At 41.1% G+C, this 20,865-nt stretch overlaps 1 protein-coding gene across 1 annotated transcript; it reads left to right on the plus strand.

Annotated features, from left to right (window-relative positions):
• The first annotated feature begins 3,082 nt into the window (after positions 1 to 3,082).
• On the plus strand, positions 3,083 to 19,696 carry LOC121857982. The gene is made up of 13 exons (XM_042354220.1): positions 3,083 to 3,353; positions 4,000 to 4,285; positions 4,472 to 5,921; positions 6,202 to 7,077; positions 8,230 to 8,382; positions 10,407 to 10,590; positions 11,242 to 11,402; positions 12,171 to 12,308; positions 12,813 to 12,942; positions 13,900 to 14,113; positions 15,299 to 15,398; positions 16,682 to 16,822; positions 19,136 to 19,696. The coding sequence occupies exons 1-12, from the start codon at positions 3,083 to 3,085 to the stop codon at positions 16,808 to 16,810; spliced, it is 4,092 nt and encodes a 1,363-aa protein (XP_042210154.1). The 3' UTR covers positions 16,811 to 16,822; positions 19,136 to 19,696.
• The last annotated feature ends 1,169 nt before the right edge of the window (positions 19,697 to 20,865 follow it).

Consider the following 20,865-nt stretch of genomic DNA (forward strand, 5'->3'; position numbering starts at 1 on the left):
CTTACCATTGACAACACAACATACATATATTGTTTCTCACTTTTGATCTTTTATCATTTTTGTAATTCATTATTATTATTATTATTATTATTATTATTATTATTATTATTATTATTACTATTACATTTTCGCCCTCCAGGCCCCGTTGTGGGTCAGTGACCTGTGCCCGGGTGGGCTAATCCCCGTAAAAAAAAAAAAAAGTCGGATACCGGCGAGCTAACTGATAACGACGGAGAAATGAGCAATAATCTGAATAAATATTTTTCAACAGTTTTCACCACCGAAAATTTAAACATGATACCCGAGGCACCGACTCTATACAGACATAGTGAAGAAAATAAATTAAGCAAGATAGTAGTGACTAGTAACGATGTTAGTAAGCAAATAGGCAAACTAAAGCCTAATAAGTCACCAAGTCCTGATGAGATATTTGCCAGAGTATTAAAGGAATGTAAGGAAGAGCTTAATATGCCCTTAGCAAAGTTGTTTAACATGTCATTAAAAGCGGGTGCAGTACCAGAATCCCGGAGGATAGCAAATGTAAGACCGAGATTTTCAAGAAGGGAGATAGATCACTATCCTCTAACTACCATTCAATTAGTCTAACATCAATTGTAGGCATATTACTGAAAGCAATCATTTCAAACAATTCGAAATCACCTGGAGAAGCACAAGTTGATCAATGATTCCCAACATGGTTTCAGAAGTGGGCGTTCATGTCTAACTAATTTATTAACATTCTTTTCATCTGTTTTCGAATCGGTGGACGAGGGGCACAATTATGATGTGGTATATCTTGACTTTAGCAAAGCCTTCGACAGAGTCCTCCACGAAAGATTAATAAGAAAAGTGGAGGCTCATGGCATTAAAGGAGATATTCTAAAATGGATTAGGGCGTGGTTACAGGACAGGAAACAGTGAGTGAGCATTAACGGCACTAAGTTCCATCGGAGCAACGTCACTAGTGGAGTTCCCCAAGGCTCAGTACTTGGACCATTATTATTTATTATACAGGTACTCCCCGACTTACGACGGGGTTAGGGACCGACATCCAGGTCTTAAGTCGGAAATGCTTAAATAACACAGAAAATCGAAAATTTGGGTCTCTTTTTCTTGTCAGCACCTCAAAACACTCACTTTTAAGCTTGCCAGCCATTTTAAAGTGAATTACAGATGAAAATTTTGTCTGTGTACTGACTTTGGGACTCAATAATACATAATTTGACCACATTTTGGTACGACTGAGGCAGGTCGTAAGTGCGGGTGGACGTAAGTCGGGGAGTACCTGTATACATAAACGACATGAATATCGGCATAGACAGCAACTTTAGTAAATTTGCTGATGACACTAAAATAGGACGTATTATTAAATCTGACGAGGACTCCACAAAACTACAGAAAGATCTAAACAAATTTTTCGAATGGTCTAAGAAATGGCAGATGAAATTCAATGTGGACAAATGTAAAGTACTCAGTATAGAAGATGTAAACAGGGAAACCAGATACCAGATGAACAACGATGTTATTGAGAAATCCGACTATAAGAAAGATTTAGGAGTAATGATAAGTAGGAATCTTAAGCCAAGTAAACAATGTGTATTTGCTCGAAACAAGGCTAATAAAGTACTTGGGTTCATTCAAAGGAGTGTTAGTTACAAGACTAGCGAGGTCATCCTAAAATTATATCTTGCGCTTGTGAGACCTCACTTGTATTACGCAGTTCAGTTCTGGTCACCGTATTACAGAATGGATATAGAATCCTTGGAAAGAAGTCAGAGGAGAATGACAAGACTAATCCCAGGCATTAGGAACCTTGAGTACAGAGACAGGTTAAAGCATCTTAATTTGCACTCCCTCGAGAGACGTAGAGTGAGGGGCGATATGATAGAGGTGTATAAATGGAAGTCGGGGCTAAACAAAGGTGACATTACAAAGGTACTTAAACTATCCAACCAGGAGCGAACTCGCAACTGGTTTTAAATTAGACAAATTTAGATTTAGGCGCGAAATAGGTAAACATTGGTTTGGAAATAGAGTAGTGTAACAAGTTACCAAATATCATCATTAACTCGAATACTCTGGATAGCTTCAAACATAGGTTGGACGGATATATGAGCAATAGGGGTTGGGTGTAAATGGGACTGCCCAGTATGAGCCAATAGGCCCGCTGCAATTTCCTCCATTCTTATGTTCTTATGTTCTTGTGTAATCCTAACCGAACCTAACTTAATCCTAACCTAACCTAACTTGGCCACCTCATAGTACAGTATTAAGGTGGTTCATCTTCAGGTGATTCCAGATTTGATTAGTGCTCATATCTCCAGGGAAGTACAGTACAGGTGTGTGTGTGTGTGTGTGTGTGTGTGTGTGTGTGTGTGTGTGTGTTAAAAATAGGAAATTAATATAGAATGTAGTTATACAGTATTTGGGTAATTACTTATCCTAATAATGCTTGGGAAATTTAAGTTAGTTTTTCAATGCTAATTACACACCATATATGATTCTTTGATGGACACTTTTGTGTTGTGTTATTTTGGGTGTACTGTACTGTGCTGTACTGTACTGTACTATCTTGAGTGTTGATCATAGGGAGTACACTACAGTGCAGTAGTTATAAGAATATATAAGACTTTTACCTTCATGTAAAACTATCACAGTACTGTATCACAATCACAAACAAATAAATGATGTTTGCTGACTTTGATGGTGAGGGAACAGTATCTCTCACAACTGTTTATAATCATATATCTTGTTATACTGTCCAGTTATACCCTCACTGACTGTATCCATCACCACCTCTGTGGATACTCTCTACCTCAACAAGATTTAATTTGTAAAGTTGCAAATTTCACCAAAAATGATATGAATGAATTTCTGAAAGATGAAGGAATTGTACAGACTCCCACATACTGAGTGTTGGTCATATTTGGCTGTCTGTGTGTCCAGGACTGTACAGTAGAGGGAGAGATTATAATTGGTTTCCTTACAGCTACAAATATGTTGTTATCATGTGTTGTTTCTTTACAGCGGTTGTGTGCCGTGAGTCATTGATCCAACCTGGCCATAAAAACTATTGTAAAACATGGATTGTGGTGAGGACAATCCAGAGCAAGTAGTTGAGGAGGAAGACGACGATCACACTTCACTTACCCTTGATGAAGATGTGAACCAATCGTGTGTACAAGAGAAGAGCCCACAAAGTTATCATTATGAGACCAAAGCTTCTTACCAAGAGGTGCAAGATGGCTCTGTTGAGGCACCTGTAGTGGACGACCAGGGAGCAGGCACTGACCAGGGAGTACCACCCTCAGGCACTGGCCAGGGAGCACCACCCTCAGGCACTGACCAAGGGAGTACCACCCTCAGGCACTGACCAGGAGCACCACCCTCAGACACTGACCAGGAGTACCACCCTCAGGCACTGACCAGGGAGCACCACCCTCAGGCACTGACCAGGGAGTACCACCCTCAGGCACTGGCCAGGGCACCACCCTCAGGCACTGACCAGGAGTACCACCCTCAGGCACTGGCCAGGGGCACCACCCTCAGGCACTGACCAGGGAGTACCACCCTCAGGCACTGGCCAGGGGAGCACCACCCTCAGGCACTGACCAGGGAGGCACACCACCCTCAGGCACAGGGCACCACAGGCACTCAGGCACTGACCTACCACCCTCAGGCACTGACCAGGGGAGCACCACCCTCAGGCACTGACCAGGGAGCACCACCCTCAGGCACTGGCCAGGGAGCAGCACCCTCAGACCTTACCAGGGAGCACCACCCTCAGACACTGGCCAGGGGCAGCACCCTCAGACACTGACCAGGAGCACCACCCTCAGACACTGGCCATGGGCACCACCCTCAGACACTGACCAGGGCAGCACCCTCAGACATTGACCAGGGAGCACCACCCTCAGACACTGACCAGGGAGCACCACCCTCAGACACTGGCCAGGGAGCAGCACCCTCAGACACTGGCCAGGGGAGCACCACCCTCAGGCACTGACCAGGGGCAGCACCCTCAGACACTGGCCAGGGGCAGCACCCTCAGACACTGGCCAGGGGCAGCACCCTCAGGCACTGACCAGGGAGCAGTACCCTCAGACACTTACCAGGGATCACCACCCTCAGACACTGGCCAGGGAGCAGCACCCTCAGACACTGGCCAGGGAGCACCCTCAGGCACTGACCAGGGCAGTACCCTCAGACACTTACCAGGGATCACCACCCTCAGACACTGGCCAGGAGCAGCACCCTCAGACACTGGCCAGGGCACCACCCTCAGGCACTGACCAGGGGCAGTACCCTCAGACACTTACCAGGGATCACCACCCTCAGACACTGGCCAGGGAGCAGCACCCTCAGACACTGGCCAGGGAGCAGCCCTCAGACACTGGCCAGGGAGCACCACCCTCAGACACTGACCAGGGAGTACCACCCTCAGACACTTACCAGGGATCACCACCTCCAGACACTGGCCAGGAGCACCACCCTCAGACACTGACCAGGGAGCACCACCTCAGGCACTAGCACCCTTACAGGGAGCAGCCCTCCACTCAGACACTGGCCAGGGAGCAGCACCCTCAGACACTGGCCAGGGAGCAGCACCCCAGACACTGGCCAGGGAGCAGCACCCTCAGACACTGGCCAGGGAGCACCACCCTCAGGCACTGACCAGGACACCCTCAGGCATTGACCAGGGAGCACCACCCTCAGACACTGGCCAGGGAGCACCACCCTCAGACACTGGCCAGGGAGCACCACCCTCAGACACTGGCCAGGGAGCAGCACCCTCAGACACTGGCCAGGGAGCAGCACCCTCAGACACTTACCAGGGAGCGCCACCCTCAGACACTTACCAGGGATCACCACCCTCAGACACTGGCCAGGGAGCGCCACCCTCTCATGTTGATGGACTCACTGTGTTTACAATGGAAGATGAAGGCAGGGAAGGAGCAGGAGGAAACAAGTTAAATACTGTTTTGTTAGAGAGAGAAGACTCAGATGGTGATGAAGATGAACAGTGTTTGGAAAGTTCCGCTACAACACATAAAGAAATAGTGACAGAAGAACCTAACTTAGAGAACAAACAAACCATGACTGCTACTATTACCAGCTGTGATCTAGACAACATGTCAGAGCTGGTAGTTGCTGACTCAGACACAAGGCAAGCTGGTCAGATACACAGTGAGATGTTGGAAAGTTTGTCTCCAATAGTTCAGGTACAAAGTTTGAAAGAAAATCTCTTAAAAAATGAACAAGACGATTCCAGTGATAATGCCGCAGAGAAAGAGTCACCGAAGACGACAGAAGCCGAGAAAGAACTGGCAGGAAGTGGAGATGTGTCTGGCCACGTTGATACTGATGTGCCTCTAATACGTGCAGTAAACATTGTGAGGGCAGCAGTGTGTGAGAGTATGGAGGATGACAGTGTTGGTTGTGGTGTGGACGACGTACACACACTTGCAGCACAGGTAGATGAGTCGACTCAACTGGACAACAACCGAGAGCAGAGGTTTACCTGCCTGGGTGGAGATCAGGGGACTGTGCCTCCTACGCTTGAAGATAAGTGCAATAGAGCAGATGATCTTGAGGAATCAGATTATTGCCAGAAAATAAAAAAGAAATATAAAAAGAAGCCGCCATCTTCGAGCAGAGCCACCCAGACTGCCATTCACCTCCTCGACTCTAGTGAATTTAAGGAATACTCTTTTGACCTGGCAACAATGCAAGTAGAAATTGGTTTTATGTCTGTAGAGTTCCTTCAGAACCTCGACCCGTCCCTTGATGACTGGCCAGTCCTGCTCGTGTCTCAGCTCAGTCTGCGTGACTCCATGATCGACACGCTCAACTCAAAACTGTTGGATCTTGTGTCAAAAGGACGCACACTCGAGCAAGATATTGACTACCTTAAGCTGAAGGTATGGTTCAGTATTTTTTTTTTTTTACCCCTTTGATTTTTTCTTGTTATAATGAAGGCAGAGTCAGAGAAAAGTATGTTGACTTTTATTTTATATTGTGTCCAGTTGATTAAGTTGTTTCTGTGTTCCTCCGGCTTCATGTTTCAAATATCTCAACCCAACCCAAGCCTTAGGTAAGATGTTAGTTCACTAGATAATTATTGTTACTAGATAATAATTGTACAGTATAGGTACATACAAAATGAAGACTGTAATTGTGTTTTTACTGTTCACATTACAGATCTGGGACCTTAAGCAACAGGTGAAGAAGAACAAACATAACAGGACGGAGGAGTACAGCCAGACCACAGAGGAAGACTTCGCCCAAGCCTGGAAGAAATGGTATTGTGGATCCTGGAATCAGTATTACGGTGAGCACGACCCTTCCAGCGCTCACTACTGGCCCGGGCACTATGCTAAACAGACTACGGTTTCCTCCGCACCGCAAGTTAAGGCAGAGGAAGCTTCTGTATCCCGGGGGAACGGTACAGACGAGAGAGATAAAATCCACGACAGCAAAGAAAACGGGGACGGAGGGCGTGGCGATGACGTTCAAGTGTCGCCCAGGAGTGGGGACTGCCAGGAACATAAGGCGGCACAAACAGACGCCAGAGAGCAAAGTTTGGAAAGTAAGGTCGACGTGACCGACTGTAGTAAACAAAGTGTGTCGAAGAAGAAGAAAAGATCAAACCCGGAACACTTAGATAAAACTCCAGGAGATTCGAGATTACCCGAAGACTCGGTAAAGAAATTAGACACGTGCGATGACGAGCGTAAAGGTGACACTATCTCAACAATTACCTTAACAAACAAACGGACGGAAAGTTCAGAAATGCCCCAAAAAACTAAAATGCCAAAGAGTTTTGAGTTAGATAAGTTAAGTATTGATAGTAAGACCAACTACGAACATTATACGCCAGAAGCGAAGGACGACAACACGTTAATGAAAGACGTCATAAATGTGGACGAGAACTACGCGTGGGATGCATCAGGAGGGATGAGTGTGACGGAGCAGGTGAAGGCCGCTGCTGCCGAGGCCATACAGGGCACTGGTTACGTCTTTCAAGAGGAACTGGGACTCTATTTTGACTACTCCTCCGGGTATTACTACGACGCTGTGAGTACCTCACCAGTGTAGTAGGAATGATCAGCTGAAGGTTCACTTAAACCCCTTAGTGCTAACCTAACCTAACTTTACCTAACCCCTACAGCATATTTCACTTGATGGTTAGGTTACTGTATGTTAATATTTGTAGTTAGGTTATGTTAGGTCAGGTTAGGTTAGGTAGTAGGCAGCTATTAAACAGGAAGATATTGGAAGCATAATGTGTTGTCTAATGGTAGACTCTGCTGCTCTGCTCCCAGGTTGATGATCTGACTTTCTGCCTCATTTACACACAATTGTTGGGTCTCAATTGTTTCTTACTTTAGCAACACAACACAACATACAGGGTATATTGTTTCTCACTATTGATCCTATTTTAATTTTTGCATTTATTTGTTTCATTATTATTATGTGTTTTTTTATTATTACAGTATTATTAATTTTTTTTCTATTTATTTTTTTATTTTTTATTATTATTGTAATAATACCCCCCCCCCCCCAGGCCTTGGTGTGGGTCATTGACCAGGGCCCGGGTGGGCTGATCCCCGTCTGTGATCATTAGTCTTCCTCTCAGCGGTTGACACAGAAAAGGTTAAGGAAAAAGTACTTTACTGTACTGGGGAAAAATACTGCATTGCAATTTTTTATTATAATAAGATAAAAAAATATTTCATACCACAACACACTGTACTGCCACTCTTGCTCTCAGACGTCAACAATTATTGACCATCAAGATGCATGAAGCTGTAGCTGCCATGACTCCTCTCCCAGACACATTTTGACTTAAGTTATTTATATTCATTAGATCTAGAATACACTAGATAGTTACATAATCTCTAATTGTTGATGGACTACCAGTAGTCTTGTTATGCCCTTAACCCTGTCACTACACTTCCTGCAACTTTCATTCTCGCTGCCATCAGACGATTTCATCCAGCAGCCAAAGAGTTGAAGACTCAAGTTGTCGGAGTGTAGTACCTAACCTAACCTGACCTAACCTACCATAAACCTAACCTAACCTGACCTGACCTGACCTAACCCCTCCCATCATTAGGTGTAATAACAGGGGGTTCCCATTCTTCATGAGAACCCTTTTATCTCACCCCTTAAGCCACAAACATCTTACATAGTACATTGTTTGTTTTCTTCTCACCTCACATACAGGAGAATGGCTTGTACTACGACAGCAAGACTGGAACATACTTCTACTATGACCACGCCAGCCAGGCCTACCAGTTCCACTCTCAGGTTCCTCTTAAGAGACAAGGCAAGAGAAGACTGGAGAAGAGTGAAGGAGAGGAAAAGGATATCCACCAGGTGCGATATTTTGGACACTTTTCTCTTTGATTTTTGTGGTATTTTGTGTTGTTTAAGGTCTACGATTACTGTACTGTACTGTACTGTACTGTACTGTACTGTACTGTACTGTATTGAACTGTACTGTACTGTACTGTACTGTACTGTACTGTACTGTACTGTATTGAACTGTACTGTACTGTACTGTACTGTACTGTACTGTACTGTACTGTACTGTACTGTACTGTACTGTACTGTACTGTACTATACTGTACTGTACTGTACTGTACTGTACTGTATTGAACTGTACTGTACTGTACTGTACTGTATTGTACTGTACTGTACTGTACTGTACTGTATTGTACTATACTATACTGTACTGTACTATACTGTACTGTACTGTACTGTATTGAACTGAACTGTACTGTACTGTACTGTGCTGTACTGTACTGTACTGTACTGTATTGAACTGTACTGTACTATACTGTACTGTACTGTACTGTACTGTACTGTATAGTCTGCATTTACTCGGTCAATTGAACCCGTGCAGCACCGCGTAAAACGAGAAACGCGTAAATGAAATAACAGAACATATGGGATTAATTGAAACTGAAGACATGTGATAATATAATGTAGTTCTGTATTGTACTGTGTTGACTGTTAGTTAAAATAGGGTGAGGTAAATACCATTTGTTTTCCCAGGTGAAAGATCTATGGGAGAACTTTGCACAAATGAACCTGCGTGACGTGAAGCATCATGTGATAGGTAGGGTAGTGATGTACTGTACTTTTTCATCTCTTACTGTCATGATGATGATGATGATTTTGTGCTAAGTTATCATCCTTTGTTGCTAACATTATTTGAGCTATAACACCTCTGTAGAGGAGAGTGTATGGTAGGTCAGGCCATCATCATGAGCTGTCATCGCTGGTGGATGTGATTTATTACTGTATGTTGACAGCCACTGGTGTGAGTCAGGCAGTCAGTATTATCTTGTTTGTGTGCTTCTGAATGTGAAGGTTGACACTGTAGAGACACACACTTCGAGAACCTCCTCCCCCCAGAGCTGTTGTTTTCCGAGGGTTAAAAGATCTCAAGTGTTGGCCACAAATCTTGACATCTTTCACCATTAGTGATGAGACAGTATTGATACTGTGTTCATGTGTTGTTATATGCAGTACAGTATGTGTGATGGCTATGTGTATTAATGAATGGTAGAAAAAACAAATAACTCGACCGTTGGGTAATACTGTACAGTACTGTACTTCTCACTTAACCTGATTCACTCTATGTCGGGTTTATCTAGTTTTAATGATATTGGTTATGGACGGCGTCTTCAGAGCCTGTATAAATCTTGAGTTATGGACGGCGTCTTCAGAGCCTGTATAAATCTTGCGTTATGGACGGCGTCTTCAGAGCCTGTATAAATCTTGCATTATGGACGGCTTCTTCAGAGCCTGTATAAATCTTGCGTTATGGGCGGCGTCTTCAGAGCCTGTATAAATCTTGCGTTATGGGCGGCGTCTTCAGAGCCTGTATAAATCTTGCGTTATGGACAGCGTCTTCAGAGCCTGTATAAATCTTGCAAAACAGATATCACGTGAAGACTAATCCCCCAGCTTGTCTCACCTTAAGATTAAACACCAGAATGCTAACCTAACCTAATATAGCAATCTAATGTAATTTAACCTAATATAATCCAACTGAACCAAACCTAACGTAACCTCACTTAACCGAACCTAACGTAATGTAACATAAATTAACGTGACCCAGCCTAACGTTATTTAACCAAACCAAACAAAGTATTGTTGCATAACCTACCCTAACATAACCTAACCTAATCTAACCAAACATAACCTAAGCTAACTGCCAGGTATCAGTAGCAATCGAGCATACAGTACGTACAATAATCATCAGGTGAAATAAGTTGGTGTGTCTAGTTTTGAGGTTATTCATCACAACCCTGTAGTACATGTGTTTATCTGTGGTTAGGTCACGGTGTTATATGATAGTAAATAAAGTACAAGATTTTTATGGCTTTCAGGACAAAAAGAAAAAATTACCCAGAGTGAAAGACGCTGAGCTGGCAGACAGAGAGGAGGGAGAATGTACGGACAGTGATGAAGAAGGAGGAGGAAGAGAGGAAACACAGATGATAAACAGTGAGGAAGAAGATATAGAATTAGATGAAGAGGCTGAGATAAGAGAGGAATGTAGTGAACTGGAAGGTAGGTAGTGAGGAGGACATTTTAACACCACTCTAGTTTGTGTACAGAATATTACTCTCGAGTATTTCCAATCAAATTAAACAATCAACTTTTGCTCAATAATGAACCTTCGCCGTCTAAGTCATGATGAAAATAACTTAGGAGAAATAAATAGTAAGGTTGTATCATCATCATCATCATTATTACTAATATCATCATCATCATCATCATCATTATTATTACTAATATCATCATCATCAGCTACTGTCCACACTTGACTGAGTTAGCCACAGTTAGTACCTGATGGCCTGACTGTCTCAATTATCACTAAGTTAATGTTATTACAAGAATTAAGCTGTTACAATACCACAAGTACTATACTGTACTGTTACAATACCACATGTACTATACTGTACTGTTACAATACCACATGTACTATACTGTACTGTTACAATACCACAAGTACTATACTGTACTGTTACAATACCACATGTACTATACTGTACTGTTACAATACCACATGTACTATACTGTACTGTTACAATACCACATGTACTATACTGTACTGTTACAATACCACATGTACTATACTGTACAATCCATCACTATGGCATTGGTATGTATTCTCTCAAGATACAGTACAGTACAGTGAGTATCCTTGTATTTTAACAGAAGCATCAGCCCGTGTTCCACCTTCTCTGCGACTGATGGTGGTGGAGAGTGAGTGCGAGAGGATCAAGGTGGCCAGCCTACACCTGGTCACACTGGACGGTGGTACAGTCGGCAGGGAAGCACGTAACATAGTGCAGCTCTCAGACATCAGCATCAGTAAGGTAACACATCGTACACTACACATTTATACTGTACTAAACCAATACTCCTACACCTGTACTCCTACACCTGTACTAAACCAATACTCCTACACCTGTACTAAACCAATACTCCTACACCTGTACTAAACCAATACTCCTACACCTGTACTAAACCAATACTCCTACACCTGTACTAAACCAATACTCCTACACCTGTACTAAACCAATACTCCTACACCTGTACTAAACCAATACTCTTACACCTGTACTAAACCAATAAACTTTTAGGTGTTTTTATCTACTTGTATTATGATGTTCCAGTAAAATGTAAGTCTTCTATCTGAAGTTGCCTGGGGAGGAAATTGTGGCCTTATGATATAATTTTTTGTTATACAGTATCTAGTTTTCTCCTGTTTCTTTGATGAGCCTTTTGCTTGTAAGTATGATGAATCAGGGGTTAGGCATCATCCTCAAGGAGTTAAGTCATCATCCTCAAAGGTTGAAGTCATCATAAACGAAAAATCTCTTTAATATGCATCTGATTTATGAATATTAGCCAGAGTAATCTGTGTACGTACATAGTGTAGTCCAGTATGTGTTTGTGTGGAACTTACCGTAATCTGTGTACGTACATAGTGTAGTCCAGTATGTGTGTGTGTGGAACTTACCGTAATCTGTGTACGTACATAGTGTAGTCCAGTATGTGTGTGTGTGGAACTTACCGTAATCTGTGTACGTACATAGTGTAGTCCAGCAATAGATAATCACTTTCTCTTCCCTGTATTGAAGGTTCATGCAGAAATTAGCTACAGATCAAATGGCCCTGATGATCACCACTACTTCATCAAGGATCTAGGCAGTAACAATGGCACTTTTGTCAACGGTGTTCGCCTCAGTGACCCACGTGAGACCAGCCGGGAAGTGGAGGTAAAAAACAACAACTTTATTGTGGTTTTAAGGAATTATTGATGACATGTTTATGTCACCATTCTCCGGGCATATTTCACTTGATGATTAAACACTCTAATACATTGTAGGGTTAGGTTAGATTAGGTTAAATTAGGTTATGTTATATTATGATTGTTAGCATTAGGTTAAGGGCATTTAATGATCACCTGAAATAAATAAATTGGGGTGCTTAATCCTCACGTGAGCCCTAGAACCCTTTCAAGTAAGGGACTACAGGTGTTGCATGTTAAGTAAGAGAGCCAGCACCTGTTCACTACCATGCCAGATAAAAACACACACACACACACACACACACACACACACACACACACACACACACACACACACACACACACACACATATATAGGTCTCACCTGGTAATGATATAACATCTTGTTTTTATATGATACATTTTTCATGTAGTACTTCAATTTATGTGTTAATATTACCTTGGTACAGAACTTCACCTTTCACTACCACAGATTGGCCATGGATGGATGCTGCAGTTTGGTGCTGTGAAACTCAAGTGTCACGTTCACCCAGGAAGACTGACTTGTAATGAGTGTGAGCCAGGCCTTGTCATCTCCAGCCTCCCCTCTCACACACAGTCAGGTCAGTAAAGAGAAAGTGTAGTTGTTGGGGGTTTCTTTCAAGTTTTATTTTATAGGTCAGATTTGGAACCAAATTTGAAATCCTTTTAACTAATTTTGCTAATTGTTTATGAAATAAAATGTTTAGTATAGTTATTACCACTTGGCGTGAGTTGTGAAGCGTGTTGTCACCACAGTACTGTACACTTACACCACTTTACTAGTTGGGTTTAACTCTTAATGCAGTGAGTGAGTTACCATCACCTAACCTGATCCTACACTTATACAACACATTCTTCTCCACAAACTTCATGTAAAGGATCACCTAATGAGTTACGTTAATGACACATTGCTGCCTCTGAGAAAGAAAGGACTTAGTGATGTACAGTACAGACCAGTACAGTACAGGCCAGTACAGTACAATATAGACCATTACAGTACAGACCAGTACAGTACAGTATAGACCAGACCAGCACAGTACAGTACAGACCAGACCAGTACAGTACATTACAGGCCAGTACAGTACAGTACAGTACAGACCAGACCAGTACAGTACATTACAGGCCAGTACAGTACAATATAGACCAGTACAGTACAGTACAGTATAGACCAGTACAGTACAGTACAGTATAGACCAGTACAGTATAGACCAGTACAGTACAGTATAGACCAGTACAGTACAGTACAGTACAGTATAGACCAGTACAGTACAGTCCAGTACAGTACAGTACAGTACAGTACAGTACAGTACAGTACAGTACAGTATTGACCAGTACAGTACACACACACACATTATATAATCATATACTGTGTTGACAGGAACAGTTATTGTAACATTATATAACATACTACAGTACAATACACTACAGTTGCAAATAATAACAACTTTGTCCAACATAAAATTTCCTTACCAAAATATTGTCACTTTATGTAATCAATTGTTATTTCCACCTGTTAATGTTAGCCAAACTTTTAACAGAAACAGGAGGGTCAGTGATGTCCTACAAGGATGCCAAGTCTCGGGAAAAGGCCAGAAAGAAACAGTTGAAAGCCCTGAGGAAAAAGTATGCAGTCACCAGCCAAGGTGAAGTACCCGCCACAGACACACAGTACACTGACCGTGCTCTAAGGAGGCTCAAAGAAGTTGGTTCTGATAATCCATACGAGAAGACAGAGGTGGCGTCCACTGACACGTGAGTACAGCACTGTACCTTGCCCACTGTGGTGCTCCTATCTCCACTGTTTAATTCAATGTTCTCAACATATAACGACTGAACTCTTGAGACAGCAGTAAATTCCTCCTTACATCTGTTGATTATTTTCATCATAAATATATTATTTCACTATCAATCTTTTATCTTTTAGTTCTCATGTTCTGTAAAATTCTGTAAATTGTATTTGTTTCAGATTCTTTAATTTATATACATATATACTGTACAATCCTTACTTTTATATCCAGATGGAAGGATTAAAACAAGCACCCCTTTACTGTGTACATAACCTAAGGGTTAAAACAAGCACCCCTTTACTGTGTACATAACCTAAGGGTTAAAACAAGCACCCCTTTACTGTGTACATTACTTAAGGGTTAAAACAAGTTCCCCTTTACTGTGTACATTACCTAAGGGTTAAAACAAGCACCCCTTTACTGTGTACATTACTTAAGGGTTAAAACAAGCACCCCTTTACTGTGTACATTACTTAAGGGTTAAAACAAGCACCCCTTTACTGTGTACATTACTTAAGGGTTAAAACAAGTTCCCCTTTACTGTGTACATTACCTAAGGGTTAAAACAAGCACCCTTTAACTGAATCTGCTTTGGTAAATCTACTGTTTTAATAAATATTGTTTGATCTTTACTGTACCATGATGTGTGATCATGATCATTACTGTACCATGATGTGTGATCATGATCATTACTGTACCATGATGTGTGATCATGTTTATTGTCATACCAGATAGCTGTTATGGTTAATGGTTCTTGTGGCTGTACAGTGATATATCTCCATTAGTCGGAACAGTTGGTGCAGAACACTTCCGGGAATGAGAGATTTCTGGGAAACGAGACGACTCTCTCAGAGCAGGAAAAAAAATCCCCCATCCCCGGAATTTTCCGGAAAATGTGCCCCTCGGAAAATCGTTCCCAAAGCCAGAATTTTCTGGAAAATTCTGGCTTTGGGAACGATTTACCAAGAAAATTTAAATTCCGGCGATCGTAGAGTTCCGGGTTTGAGGGACTCTGGCTAACGGAGATATTGCTTGCTCTTTGCTGTGCGGTGCTGTAGTTAAATAGTGTACTGTATTATAACTTCATTATTTAATTTGGTAGTTAAATATTATAACTTCATACTGTGTCATGTTAATTCTCTCTGTTCAGAGCCTTGAGAGAGAACAACAAGGGCTACACACTGCTGCAGAAGATGGGTTGGTCGGAGGGTCAGGCTCTGGGGAAATCTCAGAAGGGCATCACAGAGCCGGTAAGTGACAGCTCATTATTGTGCCTACAGTACTTGATGATGGTGGAGGGACTGACTCAATGTTTAATGAGTTGTAATGTTTTATAACTTTTTTGTGTTGTTTTACAAGTGAATTATGAAGTTGTCATCTTTTATTTTTTCCCAATGAATTTTGGAAGGGGCTTCCGTTATAGTGTGAGCTCATTATTATAATTTGTTGGAATTGTGAAAGTTTATGAAAAACTTTATACTGTACAGTATAGTCTCGGTTTACTCGGTCAATTAAACCCGTGGAGGTCCGCGTAAAACGAGAAACGCGTAAACGAAATAACAGAACATATGGGATTAATTGAAATAGAGACCAGGCTGACCCCCAAACTCCACTTTTTCCGACACAATACGTACATTGTAGTAAAAATAACATCTTAATTTTATGATGGTATGCACACACAATTAATATTTAAGAGAAATATCAATAATATTAGGTTTTTTAACACTTAATAATAATAATAAAAATAATAATAATAATAATTAACGGTTTGATTTGAAAGAGCTTGGCAGCCAAGAAGGCTGAAAATATACAGTTACATATTTGGGGAATGGGTTCACGAATTACAAATAATATACAAGTGACATAAGTGACACTAACTACGTTGTAGTAGAAGAGATGGCTGGGCACACGGGGATGGGGGGTCGGTTTCGAGGCAGAGGGCAGATTATTGGCCCTCACCTGTATCAATATCCACCACAGAGGCTAGCAGGGCCTCTTTGTCAAACCCCTCAAAGTCCATATCCTCACTATCACTGACTTGGGCTGGCTGTGGTGGGTGGCGGGTGAAGAACTCGGTAATGTTTTGATGACTGGGCGACCTTGCGCGCACCCTGCCCGCGGCGCTTCCCACGTAAATGACGGAATGTACCGCGTAACTAATAATTGCCGCATCTGGCCAGGTGCCGCATAAATGACCAACCGCGTAAAGGAAATCCTCATAAATCGAGACTATACTGTATAGAGCTGTTGAGTGTATAGAACAGCACAGTAATGTTAAAGAATTGTTAAAATGTATCAGTGTGGAACATACAGTAAAGTACAGAACTGACTAACCTTATCACTTTCGGACTAGGTTGACTATATTTATGTCCCCAAAAAAAAAAGAATTAATTCACTGCAGCTGACCCAACTATAGCCAGTAAAATTTGAGCACCCGACTCATGGCAGCAAAATTCTAGCACCTACGTAGTGTTGTCATACATTGTGTCTTTTATGATTAAAACTTGAGTATAATGTGGTTTATTTATCTCAGATCCAGCCAAAGAGAGTCGTTGGTCATGGTGGGCTAGGATGCACCCAGGTTACCGTTCCCGCCGAACCAGCGACGGAGAGAAGAAGGAAACACCTACAGATAACTCAACATCGCTTTAAACAAACTTAATAGATCATAATGGTAAAGCTCTTGTAGAAGAACTGTATCAAATAATTGTTGTTCTTTGTTACACAGCGTTTATTTGTGGCAGTACTGTACTGTACGTGAAGCGAGTTGTTGATGGATACTTGAGGTATGATGAGTGAGGGACATAGCCTCTGTACAGTACTCTGATCACTTGACCCTTAACCCCCACAGCTTATGTCACCTGAAAGTGAACCATTCTATCACTGCCTGTGGGGAGGAGGGGGGGTAATTTAGGTTAGGGAAGGTTAGATATTGTTTATGTTATGTTAGATTCAGTTGGGTTAGGTTAGGTTAGGTTAGATTCAGTTGGATTAGGTTAGGTTAGATTCAGTTGGATTAGGTTAGGTTAGGTTCAGTTGGATTAGGTTAGGGTATGTTACGTTAGGTTAGGTTAGCATCAGAGCGATTAATCATCAGTTGAAATAAGCTGGGGAGGAGGGGAGGGTTTCTCCTTGTGCTGCTCTGACTCAGCCTGAAATAAATGAAAATGATTTCAGGAATTTTTATTAACAACTTTAGAGAAAAAACATATATACAGTGGTCCCTCGATTAGCGAACGGTTCAATTAAAGAAATTTTGGTTAACGAATTAGCTTCTATAAGGATTTTCAGTTCCATTAACGAACAAAACTTCGATTAACGACAGCCTTACGAGAAACACTCTTTGTTGTGCGCATCAGCTGATCGGCTAGTCCGCCAATTCAGTAATTGGTTCTATGTTTACATTCGTTTCCAGTGGAGTAAATATCAAGAAAGTTTTGCTCTTGATTATTTTTGCATTTTTTATTTTAAAATTATCGGTCATTCTGAAATTTAGTTAACATATTGATAATATATACAGTACAGGGAACAGTTTTTGTGGGCCCATCAGCTGCTCAAATCACCCAACAACGCTTCTCACTTTAACTTTGTTTACAGTGGAATGAACATCCAGTTTGTTGGTCTCGTGAATATTTTGGCATTTTTACATTAAAATTATTGGTTATTATGAAATTTAGTTAACATATTGATAATATATAGCGCAGAAATTATTATGAAACATGAAGAAGGCCTTAGAACCAATGCACTCTGTAAAGAATATGGCATGTCATCATCACTGCCTCTTCAATCAGCCGTTTGATATGTACACAAAGCTGCCAGTAATACGACATACACACCTCAGAGTAAGTTAAAATACAGTCTTCTATTGGGGTTTTTTTATTGTACAGTATACTGTATTGTATAGTACAGTACTGTATTTAGTTTATATTTAATGTTTTGTTAATTCTATTACCGGTATACAGTACTTTGTATGTACTGTACTGTCTACTTTTTCTGTGAGTTGGAACCAATTCCCCAATATCCCTTGAAATAATAGATTCAGTTAACAAAAATTTTTGGTTAACAACCGACTCTGGAACCAATTGTGATTCGTTAATAGAGGGACCACTGTATTCAGTAAAACTTTTGCCACAAATATACTGTACAGGGTGTCTCATAGATCATGAACAATACTGTACAGGGTGTCTCATAGATCATGAACAATACTGTACAGGGTGTCTCATAGATCATGAACAATACTGTACAGGGTGTCTCATAGATCATGAACAATACTGTACAGGGTGTCTCATAGATCATGAACAATACTGTACAGGGTGTCTCATAGATCATGAACAATACTGTACAGGGTGTCTCATAGATCATGAACAATACTGTACAGGGTGTCTCATAGATCATGAACAATACTGTACAGGGTGTCTCATAGATCATGAACAATACTGTACAGGGTGTCTCATATATCATGAACAATACAGTGGGTGTCTCACATATAATCAGTTGTCTCATAAGTTGTGGACAATAATCTTGTCAAGTTAAGAAGACATCATTGTGTATGAAATTGTTTTCATGAATATATTTAGTATTTAATGAAGGGATGTGTGTGACAGACCTGTACTGTACTGTACTATTCTGTACTGTACTGTACTGTACTGTATTGTACTATACTGTACTGTACTATACTATGCTGTACTGTACTATACTGTATTATACTGTACTGTACTGTACTGTACTATACTGTAATATACTGTACAGTACTGCAGCATGTCCAAGATCTTGTCGGTTTATACTTGTACACAATGAGTCTCAAGGTTCTGTTTGTTCACAAGGTACAGTACCAGGATGGACACCTGAAGAGATAAATGAACTCCCAGGTCTGTCCCCAACCAGAGGCAGTTAGGGAAAAAAAATCTCGGTTGATTGACACAAGTTTAAGAAAGCACCAAAATGTGGCAATTTGCTGCTATCAACTCGAATATTCTCTTGTTTTTAGTTAGGAACCTGACAAGAGAGACTACAAGAGATCGTGCAACTTGGAGAGTCGTCATTGCGTAACTGCAGCTGACTCGCACAAGTGTGGACAATGGCAGTAAAATGATGATGATAAAACTCTTCCTCTTGATGAGTCGGATCCTTTAGCCTCGAGGGATCAGCTGATAGGCTCCCATCCTCAAGTGATCACAAGGCCAGGGGCACAGTCCTAATGACTCCAGTTATAATGTGTACTATAACCATTCACTTTTGTGTTTATGAAGTCTTTCGTTTCATTAATATTGACAGATTCTTGTGAGAGGCTGACACTTTTTAATTTTAAATTCATAAAATTTAGTTTGTTTATCATTCAGGATAATTCATCATCCTATTACAGTATAACTAAATCAGTTTGAACATCTTAGATAACACTTAAACACCTGTCATTTGGCATCACTTAACAAATGTGCACAGATGTATAGTAACTGAATTGCATAGGAGAGGAAATTGCTGTGTGTACTGACCTGCCCTGAATGTAGGAAATGCCTTACTGTAAATATATTTAAATAAACTGACATGTATGTATCTTTGATTGTTTGCACATGAATGAAGAAAGTAGAATAACATGTCACCTTTCTGCACCTCACACTAGGGTTCCTTATGCTGAAGGTGTCCTGTGTGGTCCATCTATTACTGATTACTGAACTACTGTAGTCTAGGTAATGATATTTTATCTCAAAAAGTTCAGAACATAAGAAAATAAGGAGTCTGCAATAGGCCGGTTGGCCTGTGCATGGCATCTCCTGTCGAGAGTTACTACCACTCTCTATCATCCATGAATCTATCCAGCGTTCCAGCACTTACTACAAAGTTGCTAAGCTTGTTCCACTCGTCCACCACCCTATTTGTGAACCAGTTCCTTCCTATCTCCCTCCTAAACCTAAACTTATCCAACTTAAATCCATTGCTCCGAGTCCTATCCTGCTCGGATATTATAAGAACTTTATCTATATCTCCTTTATTGATTCCTTTCACCCACTTAAATACTTCTATCATATCTCCCCGCACTCTTCGCCTTTCTAGGGAATGTAAGTTTAGTTTCTTTAATCTATCTTCATATGGAAGGTTTCTAAGTCCCGGAATAATTTTCGTCATTCTTCTCTGCACCGACTCCAGTGAATTGATATCCATTCTATAATAAGGGCACCAAAACTGAACCGCATAATGGAGGTTTTCTGCCTGACTAGCGCAAGATATAGTTGCAATAAGACTTCTGCACTCTTATTACTTACACTTCTAGATATAAAACCTTATACTCTATTTGCCTTATTTCGAACATTAACGAACTGTTTTCTAGGCCGTAGGTCTGGGCTTACAAGTGCTCCTAAGTTTCTTTCACAAGTCGACTTCTCTAGGTTGACAGCATTTGTTCTTCCAATATTAAGTATGCTGCACGTGATGAGATTGCAGCAATAATTAGATGGAATAGAGTTGCCACATAGTTACAATACCAGTACAGCATGTGAAGTATAATGTGAGTACAGTATACTTGTGGCAGCCCTCGTTGTAGTTGAGTTGCAAATTCATTAATATAATTTCTTCATTATTTAAGTAAATATACGAACATTTGGAAACTTCTCATGATCATAATAACAATTAATAGTTTATTATTATAAAAATAATACCTTTGAAATGTTTAATATTTACCCTGACAGTGATACAGCCAAAAACAGATCCACCAATCACAATCAC

Source organism: Homarus americanus, unplaced genomic scaffold (genome assembly GCF_018991925.1).
Source record: "Homarus americanus isolate GMGI-L3 unplaced genomic scaffold, GMGI_Hamer_2.0 scaffold39647, whole genome shotgun sequence".
NCBI lineage: Eukaryota > Metazoa > Arthropoda > Malacostraca > Decapoda > Nephropidae > Homarus > Homarus americanus.

Excerpts from the sequence above, each read along its gene's own strand:
- LOC121857982 (XM_042354220.1), top strand. The coding sequence starts at position 3,083 with ATGGATTGTGGTGAGGACAATCCAGAGCAAGTAGTTGAGGAGGAAGAC. Across the intron at positions 11,403-12,170 it reads CAGACATCAGCATCAGTAAG|GTTCATGCAGAAATTAGCTA; the intron begins GTAACACATCGT and ends CCTGTATTGAAG. Across the intron at positions 12,943-13,899 it reads CCCCTCTCACACACAGTCAG|AAACAGGAGGGTCAGTGATG; the intron begins GTCAGTAAAGAG and ends AACTTTTAACAG.